General features: G+C 44.9%; 1 protein-coding gene across 3 annotated transcripts; it reads left to right on the top strand.

Annotated features, from left to right (window-relative positions):
• Positions 1-2,859: 2,859 nt before the first annotated feature.
• KLHL18 (kelch like family member 18) lies at positions 2,860-16,924 on the top strand. 3 transcript variants are annotated; one of them, XM_032962257.2, is made up of 10 exons: positions 2,860-3,712; positions 6,826-6,956; positions 7,559-7,632; positions 8,007-8,205; positions 8,810-8,970; positions 9,690-9,826; positions 11,014-11,260; positions 12,763-12,867; positions 13,304-13,415; positions 14,196-16,924. In XM_032962257.2, the coding sequence occupies exons 3-10, from the start codon at positions 7,568-7,570 to the stop codon at positions 14,580-14,582; spliced, it is 1,413 nt and encodes a 470-aa protein (XP_032818148.1). In that variant the 5' UTR covers positions 2,860-3,712; positions 6,826-6,956; positions 7,559-7,567; the 3' UTR covers positions 14,583-16,924. The 3 variants fall into 3 exon arrangements, with proteins under 3 accessions (XP_032818148.1, XP_032818134.1, XP_032818142.1); XM_032962243.2 differs by having other exon boundaries at positions 2,863-3,712; positions 7,492-7,632; XM_032962251.2 differs by having other exon boundaries at positions 2,865-3,712; positions 7,492-7,632; positions 11,038-11,260.
• Positions 16,925-17,445: the final 521 nt, after the last annotated feature.

Here is a 17,445-nt window from a genome sequence, read left to right as displayed (position 1 = left end):
GCATCATGTTTGCAATAACCACAACACAAGCAGTCAAAATGCAAACAAAAAAAGACAACTCTGATAATATAATGCACTGTCCTTGAATTTGATTGGTCCACACCCGAGACAGCTTTTCTTAGAGCCTAGTCTCCATTGGTGTTGGACCAGAAGACGCCAAAAGGCGTACAACTCAAAAACAGCGCACTATCAGAGTATTGAGGGCTCGGGGTGAGCATTTACATTATGAGACCTCCTTTGCCAGAAACAAGATATAGGAATAGGTTTTACCCTTTTAACTGGCACAAAAACTGACACCTTTATTCAAGGCATCATGTTTGCAATAACCACAACACAAGCAGTCAAAATGCAAACAAAAAAGGACAACTCTGATAATAATATGCACTGTCCTTGAATTTGATTGGTCCACACCCGAGACAGCTTTTCTTAGAGCCTAGTCTCCATTGGTGTTGGACCAGAAGACGCCAAAAGGCGTACAACTCAAAAACAGCGCACTATCAGAGTATTGAGGGCTCGGGGTGAGCATTTACATTATGAGACCTCCTTTGCCAGAAACAAGATATAGGAATAGGTTTTACCCTTTTAACTGGCACAAAAACTGACACCTTTTTTCAAGGCATCATGTTCTAAATCGAACTAAACATTAAACTAATTTCAATGGTACAGTATATTTTTCAAGTAGTGGTACCCCAAACTTTCGCAGCTCTTATAAATTCCCTTTTCACACCATCAATAGGTAAACTCCCCCCCCCCCCCCGCGCCAAACGGCAAGTCCACCGGCACGTACACCACCTCTTTTCTAAAATCGGCCAATCAAATGCTAATTTTTATGCTAATTTCTTTGTCAGGACACCTTGTTTGCTCGCACACAGTTTAAAGGTCCGCGGTCTGAGCGTGGTTGTGTTTCGCTAAATTCTCCTGTTTGATTTGTACTAGGTGCCTCGGTGAATGTATATGCTCTGACTTTAACATAGCTATTTCTGTGACCAGTTACAAGCTAATCACTCAGCTATTTCAATGCTAAATTCTATGCTAATTCCTTTGTCAAGGGGTGCCTCTGCGGATGTGTATACTTTAACGTAGCTATTTCAATGAGTCATTTCAATGCTAAATTATATGCTAATTCCTTTGTCAAGGCGCTTTGTTTCTTCTCACACAGCTTAAAGGTCGTGATCTGAGCGTGGCTTTTTTTCACTCTAGCGCTGTCCTCCAGACAGTCTCGTCCCTTCACCTGATGAAGGCCGCTTGTGTTGTGGCCGAAACGTTGTGATTTTTGTTATTTTATTTTTTACCTACGTGACTTTACCCAATAGAACCAAAGAGTATGGGCATTTATTCACTTAAATAGGTTAAATTCATCTGCAAAATTTGTGGCCACAGCCGGCGGGATTAGACAATTCCAATTTACATCACCCACTAAAACTATTTCACCTTAGCCTAGCGGTAGCGCGCTCGCCAGCTTGTTGCAAAAGTTCACGGTTCCACACTGCCCTAAATAATACTGCGTCTTTCGCATGAGCAAGCCATTGCGTTCTGGCGTCATGGTCCAAATAAATAAATAAAACCTCCCCATGACCTACTCAATTGGGATAGCCCCACCTACTGGTAGACCAAAGAAACTTGGGCTAGTGGACATGACATACTGTACCTACTTCACATTCATTCTAGCGCCTTCTAGCGCCTTCCAGTATGTCTATAGTTTCTTGCCCAAAGGACATAAATGGACCGAATGGCCCCCTCTCGTTAGGAACCTTCCTGATATTATGATGAACATGTTACGGTTTTTGTTTACTTTAAGTCCGCTTAAACCTTATTTCCCCATATTTTTAATCGAGTGCCAGTGTATATGGGAGTACATCGTTGAAAAATAAATGTTAGTACATTTCAATCACTGGGATTTACAGTATAACTATTTGTCAGAAGATTCCAGAGCCAGATGTCTCTCTCCCCGTCGCCGTGTGGATTTTCCTCCGGCTTCTCTCGTTTTTCCTTCCACATTTAGAGTATGTATCTGCTATAACTGACTACATGATAAGCCACATCGTTGAACTATCATTTGTGGCCAGGTTGCTTCCGAAAAAGAGCTATATAGCTAAGTGGGCTTTACTGGTAAAATAAAAAAAAGTTTCGTTTTAGTTCCATTGAGGTGTAATGTTGCGTACAAAATTGCATAGAACACGACAAAAGCACCACTATCGAGTGGTTCTAACATGCAATTTATAGTTTAATGTGCAATATACATTTTAATACGTGTTTAAAGTGTATAATAATCCACCGTGAACAATCCACTGCTTGATAAAGGCGTCCACAATCCACTGCCACCTCTAATGATCATGTGACGTAATGAGCCACATAGCACAGGACACACGAGCTCATTCCATTGCTCCATCTCCTTGGTGAATGGATGTTCTCGTGTGTATACAAACATAATTTATTCCAAGTACTGGTATGAGATTTCACCTTTTTGATTTTTTCCCTTTAGCCTTAGGGTAAAATTAAAGGATGAAAAGATCCCGTGACGTTATTCGAAAAAAAGAGTTAGCCACGTGTGCTGGCGTACGGTCCAAATGTGAAGGAAAAAATGTACTTGGAATCTACTAAATTGGGGAAACAAAACATCGACTGATCAACTTAACAGAGAGAACGTCAGAAAATGAGTCAGGCTTCCGTGGGTTAACCCTTGCTCCTTACAATAACCCCCACTCCTAACACTTAACTGAACTCCTATCCCTGGCACTGGCTCCGTTCCTTCTAACGTTGACGCCGCAGTCTAAAGAGACTGCCCGGGCGCGCAAGGGGGAAACCACGTTGCGGGCAGCTCACGAGACCGGAACCAAAATGCCTGGGTGCGGGACGCGAACGTCGCGTTTCCTACCGGAAGCCACGAAACGCGGGACCGGAAGAGTATCGCGCGCGCGCGCGCGGGCCGCGATCAGCTGAGCGGCGCGTGGAGCCGCTGCCCCGGTCAAAAGGAACAGGAAACAAAAACAATAACAACAACACAACTACTGTCACGGCCAAAGTAATAGAACCGTGGGGAAATCAGCAGCAGCTAAAGGCAACATCAGCGGCTAAATAGTAGCAATAAGAATTATCGGCTGCAGCGGCAACGGCAATCAGGGTGACTATAACAGCTGCTTCTATTACAGCAGCAAGAGCAACAGCAGATTAAATAGTCGCAGCAATAGCAACGGCGGCGGATATATAGCATCAGCGCAGATAGCTGCAACAGCAGCTACACCACATACAGCAAAGGCAGTAGCGGCTGTCGCATCAACACAGCAGCATTAACATTTAAGACGTCAGAAGCTGCTGCATCAGCGGCACTGCTGTCAGCTGTTGCAGCGATTCGCAAAGGCGGCGCGCAGCGTTCATTTGACGCCGCCGGGGTGTCTTGTCTCTCGACTCGAGTCGCCGTCTCGCTGCTCATTCAACCCCTGCTGCTGCTGTCGTCGCTGCGAACGAGGCCGCGGTTAAAAGGTGGACGAGTCGGTCGTGTGCTTGCTGTTTTGTAATCGCAGAAAAGGCCGAGCCTCGTGCCCGGGACGCCCCTTTCATGCGGGGTCGGGCGAGAACGCGGGGCAGGTTCACAATGGCCGACGATTTCGAGGACGACATTGTGCACTTCAGCGTGGACGACCTCGCTGTCAAGGGCTTCGGCGTCATGGAAGAGATCCGGCGGCAGGGGAAGCTTTGCGACGTCACCCTCAGGGTGAGGTGGCCGGGGCGAGTGGTGCGGGTGTTTAAAGAGTGTCACACAGGGTGACGGGTGGGGTGTGTGTGTGTTACGCGAAATGAGGTGTGCCTGTGCCCTTACGGGGTCAGGTATGTATGCGTTTCAGATATTTTACATTCATTTGTAAGGCGCCTTCCACTAATGTCTCCAAGGGGTTGAGGTATGTGTATGTGCCACGCGGGTGGGATGCGCCCGGGACGAGGTGTCTGTGGCACACGGGGTGAGGTTCGTGTCAATGTCACCCAAAGTGTGTATTAATAAGTCATAATGTCCACTGTTTAACCAGCAACATCTCATTGAGTATTAAGACACAGGAGGGTCCTCCAATGGGATATTTGGCCCATTACATTAATACGCGCTTTTGTTCGTGTGGGAGGAAATTATCAGTCATATGGTGCAGTGTGTCACTGCTACACGTCGTGAGGGGTGTCACTGTCATAGTGGGTCAGATGTATACATCACGCTGAGTTAGGTGTGTCACATGGGGTGACATATCATTGTCACCCAGGGTGAGGTGTTTTAATGGTTGAGGTGTGTGCATCATTCACGGTAGAGGAAATGTGCTTGTGTGTTTTGTAGTTAAGGGTTTTCTCAGGCGGGTGTGTGTACACTGGAGGGGTGAGGAGTGTTTCTTGTCAGGCCCGCGCCTGTCCATCGCAAGTGATGCCAGTGACTTTCTGGTACCATGCCACTTGTGATGAGAGTGTTTAGTTGGGTCATTCCACTCAGTACGGCGCGTGAAGGGGAGGGTGGATTAGCGATGAGAAACAACTGAATGGTGCACGAAGAAGGTCAAATAGAGAGGATATTGGTTGGAAATACTGCACAAGTATTTTACCCTCATCCCGCAACCCTCCTTTGTCAAAAAAACATCGTGTGTGCTGGATGTCTTCTGGGTCTAATGGGATGCATTTACTCACATATACACTTCTCACTTATCACCCACATATTTTTACAGTCTTAAAACGGTAATGCCTGTTCCCTTACCAATTAGACCAAGTATTCCAGCTCCTAATGCGAGTAATTTATTGCTATCGAATAATAATTACAGCGGATAAGGCAAACACTGATCTGCTTTTAGTGTTGATATTGATCCAAATGCTCAAGTTTCTTATCTTTCACAACAGGTCAACCAAACCACTTATGCTGGCTATACAACACCGCTACCTGTTTCGCGATCACCATTAGAGCTACTCAAAATCTGCGATGGGAATGTTTAGTAGTTATGTGCTCATAGAGCCAGTTCGTGGCCAGTGTGGTTAGGTTTGGACCCGATTGAACAGCGGTCATAATAAGACATCTCTCGCCGTAGCGAACTGGCTGTTGAGATGGAAAAAACTGTGGAAATTTTTACAGCTAAGCTTCTTAACCCTGAATGGCAACCAAAAACATGCCCTGAATCATGACCCTCTGTTTATAGCATAAACAAACTGAAGGGGTGATGGAAAGCAGATTACTTTTACGGTAGCTGACAGTGAAAATAATTATGAGATAGAGAACTAGTGCATTGATGGGCTTGCACGACGTTAGCAGGTGCTTCCACTTGCCACTTGAGTTGTTTCTTTAAGCTTATAAGGTTTTTCAGGCATTGACATCAATGACAATTCACATTTTTTACTATAATTCTATTATAAATTACGTTTTCTCTAGTAAAATCATGTCTATATGTTCACACTTATGTAGCTTAACCATCACGTGGTGGCATTTGTTTTTCTGAATTCAAGTGTTTTTTGTATATTAAGGAGTTCATAAAAGGTTTTTGGGTTAGATCGGGTAATTATAAATGTGTTGTAACCCTCCACCACCCGACACAGCCAATAAGGTTTGTTATGTAAACAACTCGCCAATTAGTTACTACTTCAGCCCACCGGCGTGTTGTAGAGTAAATCCACATTTACAATTATAATACGAAGTTTCGCTGGTAATTTCATCCAGCATCATCGGGCGATTCTGGATTTTCTCTCCAACACACCAGTGGGCTGAAGTAGTAACTAATTGGCGCGTTTACATGACAAACCTTACTGGCTGTGTCGGGTGGTGGAAGGTTACGACACATTTATACTTAGCGATCTAACCCAAAAACCTTTATTATGAATAATATAGGTCGCGAAAGCCTACGTGTTAAACTGATAGTAAAGAGTTGTTTTTTTCACTTGAAAGCGTTAGTTTTAAACCATGTTGGAATTAGAAAAAAAAGACTTGCACAGTAGACCAGATGTGATTGTTTTTGCAAAAGGTTTTAGGTGAATAAAAAAGTATTTATTTTAAAAGAACTGCAGATGTGCTGGAGAAATTGGACTTCAAAAGAACAAATACAAATGAAACTGATACTATTTTACAAAAATAGACCTTGCAGAACACTGATAATTATGTAGAGCCCATGTCTTCCAGTCTATCCATATATTGTATGCTTGTACATACATCTTCAGTGTAAAATACACACTTTAATACAGCAGTATGTGTGACTAGGTATTTATTCTACAATGTTTAAAACCATAGATGTTTAAATTCTACCCTTATATCAAGGCAGGGTCGTAAATATTACTATAATTGAGGTGTATATGTATACAACATAACATGTATGTGGCATTGTCTTGGAACGTTACTAAATATTTTAAAGTTAGTAAGCTTTTATTAAGACAACATATGTGATGCATCAAAGATATGCCAAGTGGTTCCAGTCATGGAACGAACAAACTGGCTCAGGGAAAGTTTGAATGACTCGCAGCATTTTATGCAGTTCAGTCATTATAGTGTAATTTATAATCTTCCAACCCCGCATAGATGTAACATATGTTTCACAGGGAGAAGCTAATTCAAATGCAAATACTCTCTGTAACATTCAACCAAGTGGTTTTAAAACAATACACAACAGTTTGTATGTTCACAGGTCGTGTTTTGTGGGGCAGCGTTTGGGTACACTCATCTCTATCGAGACGTCTGGCCAGTGTGGAGCAATATACTAAAACACTCTCCAAATGAGCTCTCTAGAGCTTTCTCTCGTGGAGGCCCTTTCAACAGCAATGGTATGAGCAAGAAATTGCAGGGCTGCAACTTTACCTACTGCTTGTGCCCTGTGCCGCTTGCAGGTTGGGGAGCACAAGTACAGCGCTCACCGCGTGGTTCTGGCTGCCTCCATCCCATACTTCCATGCGATGTTCACCACTGACATGGCTGAAAGCAAGCGCGAAGAGATCGTCATGCAGGGCACGGACCCCAGGTGCGGGGGCTCACGTGCCCCATCATATTACCCCACACACAGCCCATGTTTACAATCAGAATTTTAAAGCAATCGTTAAGCATGTCGACATTAGGGCTGCCACGATATAATTTTTCACGTTATAATGTAATATTTAATTTCCACTGATTGTCATATCAGTATTTCATAACATTGTAACCAAATGTCACAACTGTATCGTTTCGTTTTTGTGCTTTGCTCTACTGCAAGTACAAATAATGGTTACTTAAATGCTCTTCAACTTCAGTTCAGTCAACATAAGCTTGCCATAAGTCTTTAGTAATTGCAGCCTTAAAATTTATATTGTTTATAACACAATGTCATCAGGTACACAAGACGTAATTGCAGTAAATAATTAACAAAACTACTGAAGAGCAGCAGGAGTGAGTCCACGGAGGATCTTAAAGATGGTGAGTGCGACGAGCATATATTGCAGGAGCAGTGGTTGACACCGACTTGTGGGATAAGTGCACATCGGTCGAGCTGGGCTGAATCTGTGCCATTGTGTGGACTGCAGTGCACTCGAAGCCCTGATTAACTTCGCTTACAATGGGCGTGTGGCCATCGACCAACACAATGTGCAGGCCCTGCTGATGGCGGCCTCCTTCCTGCAACTTCATGCCGTAAAGGATGCTTGCTGTCACTTCCTAAAGGAGAGGTGAGGGGTGCTGAGGAACGGGGATGCTATGGGGATCTGGTCCGGGACACAGTGTGGGCGAGTTCGGTGTGGCACAGACTCTGCGGTGGTTGGCAAGTGTGTGAGAGCAATATGGTGGTAGATTGCTCTCAGTTGTTAATGATCTCCTAGCTGAGTCGTGGAGGACGTTATGACTGAGTTTAAATTGCTGTACGCATGGCCATATGGCGAGAGCGCCACAAGTACGCAGATCCCAGTACACTGAGGGAATTTAGCGGGGTGGTACAGATTGAATGTCGCTTTTAGAGGGAGTAAGGTCAACAGGGTTCTACGCTTTGTAGAGACAGAGGACTGGCTGTTTATTTCACTGCTGCCATCTCCATCTCCTGCTGCAGGTTGCACCCAAAGAACGTGCTGGGCGTGCGCTCGTTCGCGGAGGCCATGATGTGTCCTGCGCTCTACGACACAGCCAACTCGTTCCTGCAGCAGCACTTTGTGGAGGCGTCCTCGGGCGAGGAGTTCCTGGGCCTCCCTGGGGAGGAGCTGCTGGAGCTGGCGGCGCGAGACGAGCTGCACGTAGAGGGAGAGGAACAGGTGCGGGGTGTGCGCGCGCACGGTACCTGATGGTTCCGTGTGCAGGGGAAAAGAGGATGAGCGGGAGGTGGCGACGGCGGGGTGTCGGTCCGGCAGACCTTGCCACGGTGAAACCGTGCAATCTGACCTGTCGTAGTTTACGTGAGCTAATGTCGTGTGCATGTCGTGGGTTTGTGTTTGCGTGTAACTTATTTATGCGCATCATGTTTCTCAGAAGAGCCTTTTGCCAATCCAATTCTGGATGAAGGCCCACCCGTCCCATGGGAGTCATGCGGGTGTTTGACCATGCTTTTCCTTATCGGTCAGTGAAGGTTGTTGAAGACAGGGAGCATAGGTGTGGGAGAATTCAATTAAAGTGCAACAATGGATATTGATATACTACACTGCTGTCCACAACACAGCCACCTATAACAACCAGGCATGTATGTTGGTCAGTTAACTGGGCTCTTGCTTATAGCTTCGGAGATTTGCAGAGTTGGGGTGCATTCCAGGTGATTTGATCAAAGGTATTTATACACACACACCGATGCGTGATTGACTCTGTGTGCGTATGTGGTTCATGGGTTTGTGCGTCGTGCATGTTGTTTGCTGCTGGCGCGTGCAGGTGTTCGAGGCGGTGTTGGCGTGGGTGCGGAGGGACCGCGAGGGCCGTGCGCCGCTACTCCCGGACCTGCTCACATGCGTGCGCCTCCCGTTGTGCCGCCCCCACTTTCTGACCGACCGTGTGCAGCAGGACGAGCTCATACGTGCCTGCCACAAGTGCAGGTACAGTGACCTTCCACCCCCATCCCCCCGCGCTCGCTAAATCAGGCAACATTGCACTATAGTACAACAGTGGGTCTGGGTGTTATCGCTTTACTGGCCCTCAAATCCCTTTTTTTAATAATAAACATGGAGAATCAATACCTTTCAAATTAAAGCCATCCAGATAATTCTTTAAATTTCTCATGAAGGGCAAACAATTATAATCCTGGAAAAGATTAGACAGAGAATCGGGGGTTCTTAGGCAGGTTAAGTACAGGAACCTACAGTATATTCAGATACATGACCAGGATGAATGGTCACTGACTGCAAAGGGTAGTGACATGAAGGTGTTAGGTGAAAAATAACACCACAGTGATTGGATGCCAAAGTTTGGATGGGTTGAAATCTGTCTTCACTTGCAAATCGCAGGAACGGACGGAGAGAAGTGGAAAGACCACTGCAAGGAGATATCGGTCAAGTTAACAGCCATGCTCCAAAGGCCACAAGACAAAGGGAATCAAATAAAAAGACTCGGTTTACAAGCCAAAGAACCTTGCTGTAGCTTCAGCTTAATTTCTTACTGAATCTTTTCCGGGTTGCTGTTAGACTGGAGTAGGCATGTGACAAGTAGCCACATCTATTTAACAAGAGGTATGCTAGATGTAGTGTGTTGGGCTCCAGAAATCTTTCCTTGTTATCTGACCCTGACTAAAATGAAGCCCTATATATACATGTTCTAGGGACCTATTGGATGAAGCGAAGGACTATCACCTGATGCCGGACCGGCGGCCAGTTCTTCCGGCGTACAAGACCCGGCCGCGCTGCTGCACCTCCCTCGCTGGCCGCGTTTACGCTGTCGGAGGCCTCAACTCTGCCGGTAGATTTAACAGCGGGCGGAGGCTAAGAGTCGAGCATGGATATGGCGTGGGTGGGTGACCACCATGCATACTCAGGTTGGGCAGCATATAGTGCAGAAAAATCCATTGTTGTACTGCACTTCTATGCTGTAAGCTTCCACATCCATCGCTCCCACCTTAACTAATCCAAACGGACCATTGTAGTGAACCATGGTAAAATAACCTCCATGATCCACATGGTGTGGAGAGGCCCTCATCCAGCAGTGGATTAACAAAAGAGCTGTGCATGTATACGTCTCGTATCACTGTGAATCTTACAGATGGGGTCTACATACGATCCCATCTCAAGACTAGAGAAATATGACTGCACCTCAACTCTAAAGAACATTCTGTATGAAATAATAGGGTTTTTCCCCTTTTTTCTGGCAACAAAACTGAAACCTTTTTACAAGGATTCATGTCTGCATTAACCACAATACCTGCAGTCAAAATGCAAACAAAAAACATACTATGATAATATATGCATTGTCCTTGAAACTGATTGGTCCACACCAAGGGACGGCTTTCTTTTGAGCCTCGACCCAATTGGTGCTCGACCACATGATGCCTTTTGGCGAAAGCCGTCCCTTGGTGTGGACCAATCAGTTTCAAGGACAATGCATATATTATTATAGTATGTTTTTTGTTTGCATTTTGACTGCAGGTATTGTGGTTAATGCAGACATGAATCCTTGTAAAAAGGTTTCAGTTTTGTTGCCAGAAAAAAGGGGAAAAACCCTATTATTACATTTTGGTACTAGCAAAGGAGGTCTAATGATGTAAACATTCTATATGCACCGGCAGTGAGATGTTCATATATAAATGTTTTTGACCTTGTATAAACGTGTACTGTATGAGTTGTATATTTTATGTATGTTTTTGGTATACATGTGTGACTTGACACCCTGGACACTCTTGCAAATGAGATGTTCCATCGCAAGGGATTTTTCTGGAAAAATATTGCAATGAATAAAGCATTGCTGCAACTCACACCACATTGAATCCGACATCACGCGTACGCACGTTGAGTGCATCACACTCCGCTGCTCCTGACACGGTTATCTGACTTGACCACCTGAATGAAATTTTTTAGATGTTGCTCTGCATCTACATCAGCCGTGCGACAGAAGAAGACTTCATAACAGTCGCTATAATTTATCCCTTGAAGTCCCCCTCTCGTGTGTTTGCTCAGGGGATGCGGTGACCATGGTGGAGGTTTACGACCCGCTGACCAACCGCTGGGAGGCATGCTGCCCAATGGGGTCACCGCGTAGTCGTGTGGGGGTGGCCGTGCTGGGCGGACGGCTGTACGCGGTGGGGGGCTCGGATGGGCAGGAGCGGCTGTCCAGCGTGGAGGTGTACGATCCCGACAGAAATATCTGGACCAAGGTCGCCAGTATGAATAGCAAGCGCAGGTGACCATGGTTTTTGTGGGAAGCGGTAATCGGTGGCGAATATCAGAATTGGTCCCGAGCCTCCCCTTGGTCGACTGGGTCTCAAACGAGTAGAGTATCTGGTGTTTTGTGTAAACATTGGCACCGGAGAGACAAAGGCGGCTGGGCATGATGCTGGACACAAACCCCCTCATGCACTGTGCTGACCTTCATAGGTGCTCGCTAACAGCACTCGCTCTAACAGCCAGTTTAAATATCACTCGGGATCACTATCTTTTGTTGTGGCAGACTATCCACAGACAATGCATGAAAATTTTCCGTTTTCAGCAGTGTCTACTATGGCCTTTCTATTGTTACATATACTAGTTATGAGATCACAATTTATATAGCTGTTAGCAGCAACATTGATTACTTTGTGCGACAGTACAGTGGAAACTGCATATAAACACACCCTTGGGAGTAAGTACTTATATCCAAAGTAGTATGCTTAGATCAGACATTACATATGGCCTTCCCCCCCCCCCCCCAGTATAATAAAAGGATCTGTTTCTTTATCAGAATTGTGATTATATAAAGTGTGTTTACATCCAGTTTCTACTTTATTGACACAAGGTAATTGAGGTATACAAGAGACCCTTGAATATCGCGGGGGGGGGGGGGGGGGTTACATTCTTGGAAAGTGCTGCGAAGGCCAAAACCGCGTTATTCAATACTTACCTAAATAATGGGGTTAGGTACACGGAAACCAAAAATAGACATGACAATTTAAATAAGAACTGTACTGTATGCCAAATAAACTAAAAACAAAATAAAAAAATTTAAATACTCTATACAAAACACATTCCTGGACAATAAATACTGAATCAATTACTGTACTTACTGATGATGATCCAAAACGGGTGTGTGTTTGTCTACGAGTAGGGAGCGGTAGTGCTACGGTTAGCACGCTGCGTTACGAACCCAGTGACCCAAGTTAATTTCTCGCTCATGCTAAACGCCAGTGACGATCTGAATTGATCCTGGGCCTCCCCTAGGACGACTCAGCCCTAAATGAATACATGTTGTGATGTGTTAGCATCGCCACTGGAGAGACAAAGGCGGCCGGGCATGGTGCTGGTTATCCACCCTCTTGTATGCCGTGTCAGCCTTCATAGGCGCTTGCTAACAGCACTTGCCCCAACAGTCTTTTAATAGGCTCTACGGTGGGGGGGGGTGGTCTTTGTCCGCGAGATGCTAGCATGGCAAAGAATGAGGTGGCTGTCTCACGTCTCTCACCCAGCCTGCAGTGCACCACTTCCATTTACAGCATACCCGCAAAAGGCCAAAACTAACCCCCGCGATAGCTAAATTGGTATCCAAAGTGGTTGCCCGCGATAGGTCGAAACCCCGAATGATAACCGCCCCAGATATTCAAGGGTCTCCTGTATTTACAAGAACAGCCTTTAGTGTTACGAAACATTACTTTTAAACAATGGTGAAAGCTGCCCCAACGATCGTCATGCTTCCCCCCTTTCTCTTCCCAGCGCGATGGGAGTGGCCGTGCTGGACGGGCAGATCTATGTGTGCGGGGGCTACGATGGGGTGTCGTCGCTCAGCTCCGTGGAGTGCTACTCCTCCGAGGCTGACAAGTGCGTGATGAGCACACACACGCATCCATGTATTCAGAGCAGGAGAAAAGCAAGTACTTGCGCGTTGTTTGCGCTTCTAAGTGCGATGGCTGGCCCATGAACATGCATCGAGGCCAGAGCGGGCATGTTAATACAGAGATATGAGTAGTATCTGAATAACATGTAATTGAAATAGGTAATTTCATTACTTTTATGTTTTATTGGTATCTCAAGTGCACAGATCAAAGTAATTGGTAATAAGAAACAAAATTTCACAAGACCGTTAATTGATCACTTACATCCATCTACATTACTCCATTAATTTGTAAATTTATTGTAATTTGCCCTTCTCTGTGGCATGTGTCTCAAAGCCAGAGACGTGCATCCCATGCGAGTGAGGATGAGCATGCCCTCCCGCACAGCTCGGCTGTTAACGCCTGTGTGCTCGCACATTCAGGTGGACCATGGTGACAGCCATGAACTCGCCACGGAGTGCGACGGGCGTGGCGTTCTTTGAGGGCCGGGTGTACGTCACGGGCGGGCACGACGGCCTGCAGATATTCAACACGGTTCGTGACGCACACAGAAAGCAGCTAGCACACACTCGGTTCGTCTTAATTAGTTTTTTTTATATAACCATTAATTCAGAATTTAACATCTGCATTTGCTGAGGGCTTACTCAAAAGAAGTGGATAATTAAGGACTTTTTCAGAGTGAAACGGTTTTGCATATACATGTATGTCGTTGGTGTGTAGGCCTGTGTGAATGGTTCATGTGTGTGGGTTTCTGTATATGGGCCCATGTCTGTGGATTCATATGTATGAATCCATAGATGAGTTTGTATGTAAAATGTATGCAAGTCCATAATAATTTATTGAAATAGCCCTCTATATTCTGGGGTCTCAGATTGCTGCACATCTCATCTCTAACATTTAAAAGGGCACGTCCAGTGGCAGCTATTCCTGTGGGCACAAGGTGACTCAGTGGGCATTAGTCTGCCACTGGGCATTAGTCTGTCAGTAGGGGGCGATGATTGGTATGTCAATCGAGTGATTTATGGGTAATTTTCAAAATCGGCAAATTCGAACCTGGACGCCAGCACACAATGACCTACTTTTGTGAATTACAGCAGGGGATCTTTAAATTCTTCGCCGTGAAACAAACAACGCAAATTATGATATATGTGTATACATTGTTTATATATCCATGTACACTTCTATGGATTCCTGCATATTGATTTATGACTATGGGGTTGATGTGTTCTCATATGAGCAGATGAGGAATCCTACCTACTGCCACACAAACATTACGGTTGTACTTGCGTGGGTGTGTGCGGTGGCGCCGTGCAGGTGGAGTACTACAACCCACACACTGGCAGCTGGCACAAAGCGGCGCCCATGCAGCAGAGGCGTTGCCGACATGGGGCGGCTGCCCTCTCGGGCCGCCTGTATGCCGTGGGCGGCTACACGGGTTCAGCGTTCCTCTCGTCGGTCGAGACCTATGACACGGCGTCTGACCAGTGGTCTGCACTCACGCCCATGCTGGCCAGCCGCAGCCGCGTAGCCCTTGCAGCCTGCTCGGGGCGGCTCTATGCACTGGGCGGCTACGACGGCTACGCCAACCTCGGCACGGTTGAGTGCTTCACGCCTGAGAGCAACACATGGCGGCAGGCTGCCCAAATGAGCTGGCACACGGGCGGCGTTGGGACGGGCTGCCTGCCCTTTCTCACGATGTGACCTGCAGGCCTGCTCTCTCCCTCGCAGATGTCTACTTCCACCTGTGTGTGTGGGGAGAGGTGGTGCATTAGTGGTGCATGACACCTTGGTCATGGATAAAATTGGTGGCAATTGGTGTCTGAACCTGCCCTGGGCCTCCCCCCCCCCCCCCCCGGTTGATTTAGCCTTATATGTGAGTACTTGGTGCAGTGTACGAACATCACCATTGGCCATACCACCCCTTATGCTGTGCTGGCTGTAGTTTGTACTTGCTGACAGCAATTACCCCATCAGTATAAGGCTATATTGAACATATTTTTTTGAGTGTGCACATATGCGCAAACATACATGCGTTGTAAAACTTTGCTGAGAGCAATACTGCACCTGACTTAAGATGGTGCGCATATAGTTGTCTTGCAGCATATAGTGTACATGTGGATGTTTACAATCATTGAAACTCATTCCAAACACTTTCAACTGCATTACATATTTAATGCTTGCATGAGTGTGCGTTGTGCATGGTCCAGTGTGTGATAGATTAAAACCAAAAATTGCTTGAATAGGTGAAGGCTCTACAAACCATCTGAAAAAAATATATATATCCGGTTTCTGTTCGTGCTTAACTGCAGTGTAAAAGAAAACCAGATGTTCTGTGCGTGCTGCTTTGGCAGCAGTCTCAAAAGTTGCCAACGATGTGTTCTAGGATTTATAACAGTACGATTGATTAGGTCCCAGCTAGTACATTGCATCTATGACAAATGAGTGTCCATTCGAAATTATTCAATTGGACATGACAATTTATAAGTACACAGCAAAATACACCAATTTTTATTAATTATCCCCAAGTAAAATGCGTTCGTATCTAAAAGCCTCTTTGGAAAACTATAGCCACTAAGCGGCCTATTCAAGTTATTACTAAAATACGAAAGTAAACTTCTGGCACATACACCTGTTGGAGACCACACAGTTGGTAACTATGACTTGAACTGACCACTGATTTAGATTGTTTTGCCAAACTAAATTTGCCAGTCCATCTGACAGGCGTAACACCTGCCAGATTACAAGGAGGCAAGGTATTTTTTGTGTACAGTCTCCATGTAATCATTGTATTTGGACTCGAGTATAACTGCATTGTAAATAATTTCTAATGAAAGTGTTTACCAACAATGGTTGTTAGTTAATTATGTTTTCTACAGGCTTTTGGAAGAAAAATAACCAAACATGAATAAATCGGTGTCGAATTGACATAAAACTGCCAAACAATAATAGGGCCAATATTTGAATTGTCTATAAAGTCTGCCTGCAGAGTCGCTGAACCAACACAACAGTCAACCCTGTTGGCTTACTGTTATCGAAGGCAATACCATATTGTGAAATAGATCTTTAGTTCTTGCATGACACTTCACCATAGTTCAGTGTAATTATTTTTTTGCGATGCATATGTGTGTGATTACCACTTATAATTGAACTGCAATGCATGATACTTATCTGCTGAAGCAGATACAGGTACGAGCAAGCACATGTGCGCCATAGCCCCGAATGGTGCTGCTGTCAATTTAATCAACGAGAGGTTCAGCTGGACGTAACCATTGCAAACTCTAGAGATAGATAAGTCCAATTGATGGGTCATCTTTCTGGGAGGTGCTGAGGAGGGCAGGTTCCTCCAAATTGACCATTACTAATGTTTAAAACAAAAGTCCAGAGAGTTGATGAGCACTTGTTAATGTGTATCTATGGGAAACTACACTGCTGCCTGTAACCACTCTACATTAATTGGGATTGCATGCTGGAGGTTCTCTATGCATATTGTACATGTGGGAAGTTTGATGTCATCAAACACCTTCACATAGAGGGACCAACAACATGGTGGGCATGTAGAAATTACAAATGTATTCTACATTGTCTGAATTGCCAACTGTGCACAATACCTGGCTATCAGACACATGCACCATGGCAAATGCCCAAAGGATGACACCGTGAAATGCTAACGGCAGTAGTGGAAGATGATTTATGTTGCCGTTCCTTTTTACAGTTCCGAAAAAGAAGTTTTAAGCAGTTTCACATGACTCCGGTTTTTACGCATCTATGATTCGTATGGTTGGCTATGTACGGTGCAAAAGAAGTTCAACATATGTGACTCGTCTGTAAACATGAATAACTATGACAGCTTGTCAGTGGTTCAGACCAAGCAATGATCAGGTTATATTAACAATGGACATAAATTATTTTCTTCCAAGCTATTTCAATATTACAGCAGAAAACGGTGCAAAGCAACAGGCTTGCAGCACTGCCAGCTGTCGTATTACAAGTGCGTATGTTTCACATGCAGCTACATGTAAAATGTTCAAGTAGGTACAGCTATTGTTAAAAATAAGTCAATAAAATTGTTCATCATAAAGCTGCATAACTTGCATGACAATATTTGCGTTTTGTACAAATACTTGTGTTATTTTACTTGACAGCAGTGCTGCTCTAGATATAAGATTTGCTCAGCACAAGTGCAATGTGACAGCATCCTGTTTTTGCAATGGATTATTAAGTTCATGCTTGTCATGTTGACATTGTATACCGTATGTACGAATTATGCATTGAATGTTGAAAAGTCCACTTGGTTGTAGGTTAAATGGACCAAACTTTGTGTAAAATTCAAGAAAGTGTAAAGTGCAAGGTACAAGTCGTGTGTAATGATTCATACTTAGATGTATTGAACTTCAGAGGCTCTGGTCAAGTATAATTAGCAATAGTAAAAAATATAGGCTTTAAAATGTAGATGTTGATCAAACCGTGTTTCTTTATTTGAATAACCCTTTAGTTGAATTATTGTAACGGGTTCTAAATCCATCTAATGGGTTTATTTCAGCTTCTTAATATATACCGTGAACAC

Source organism: Petromyzon marinus, chromosome 2 (genome assembly GCF_048934315.1).
Source record: "Petromyzon marinus isolate PM22_M1 ecotype Great Lakes invasive population chromosome 2, UKy_Petmar_22M1.pri1.0, whole genome shotgun sequence".
NCBI lineage: Eukaryota > Metazoa > Chordata > Hyperoartia > Petromyzontiformes > Petromyzontidae > Petromyzon > Petromyzon marinus.
Note: the sequence above shows the minus strand (reverse complement) of the source record. Positions and strands in the feature narration are given on the sequence as shown.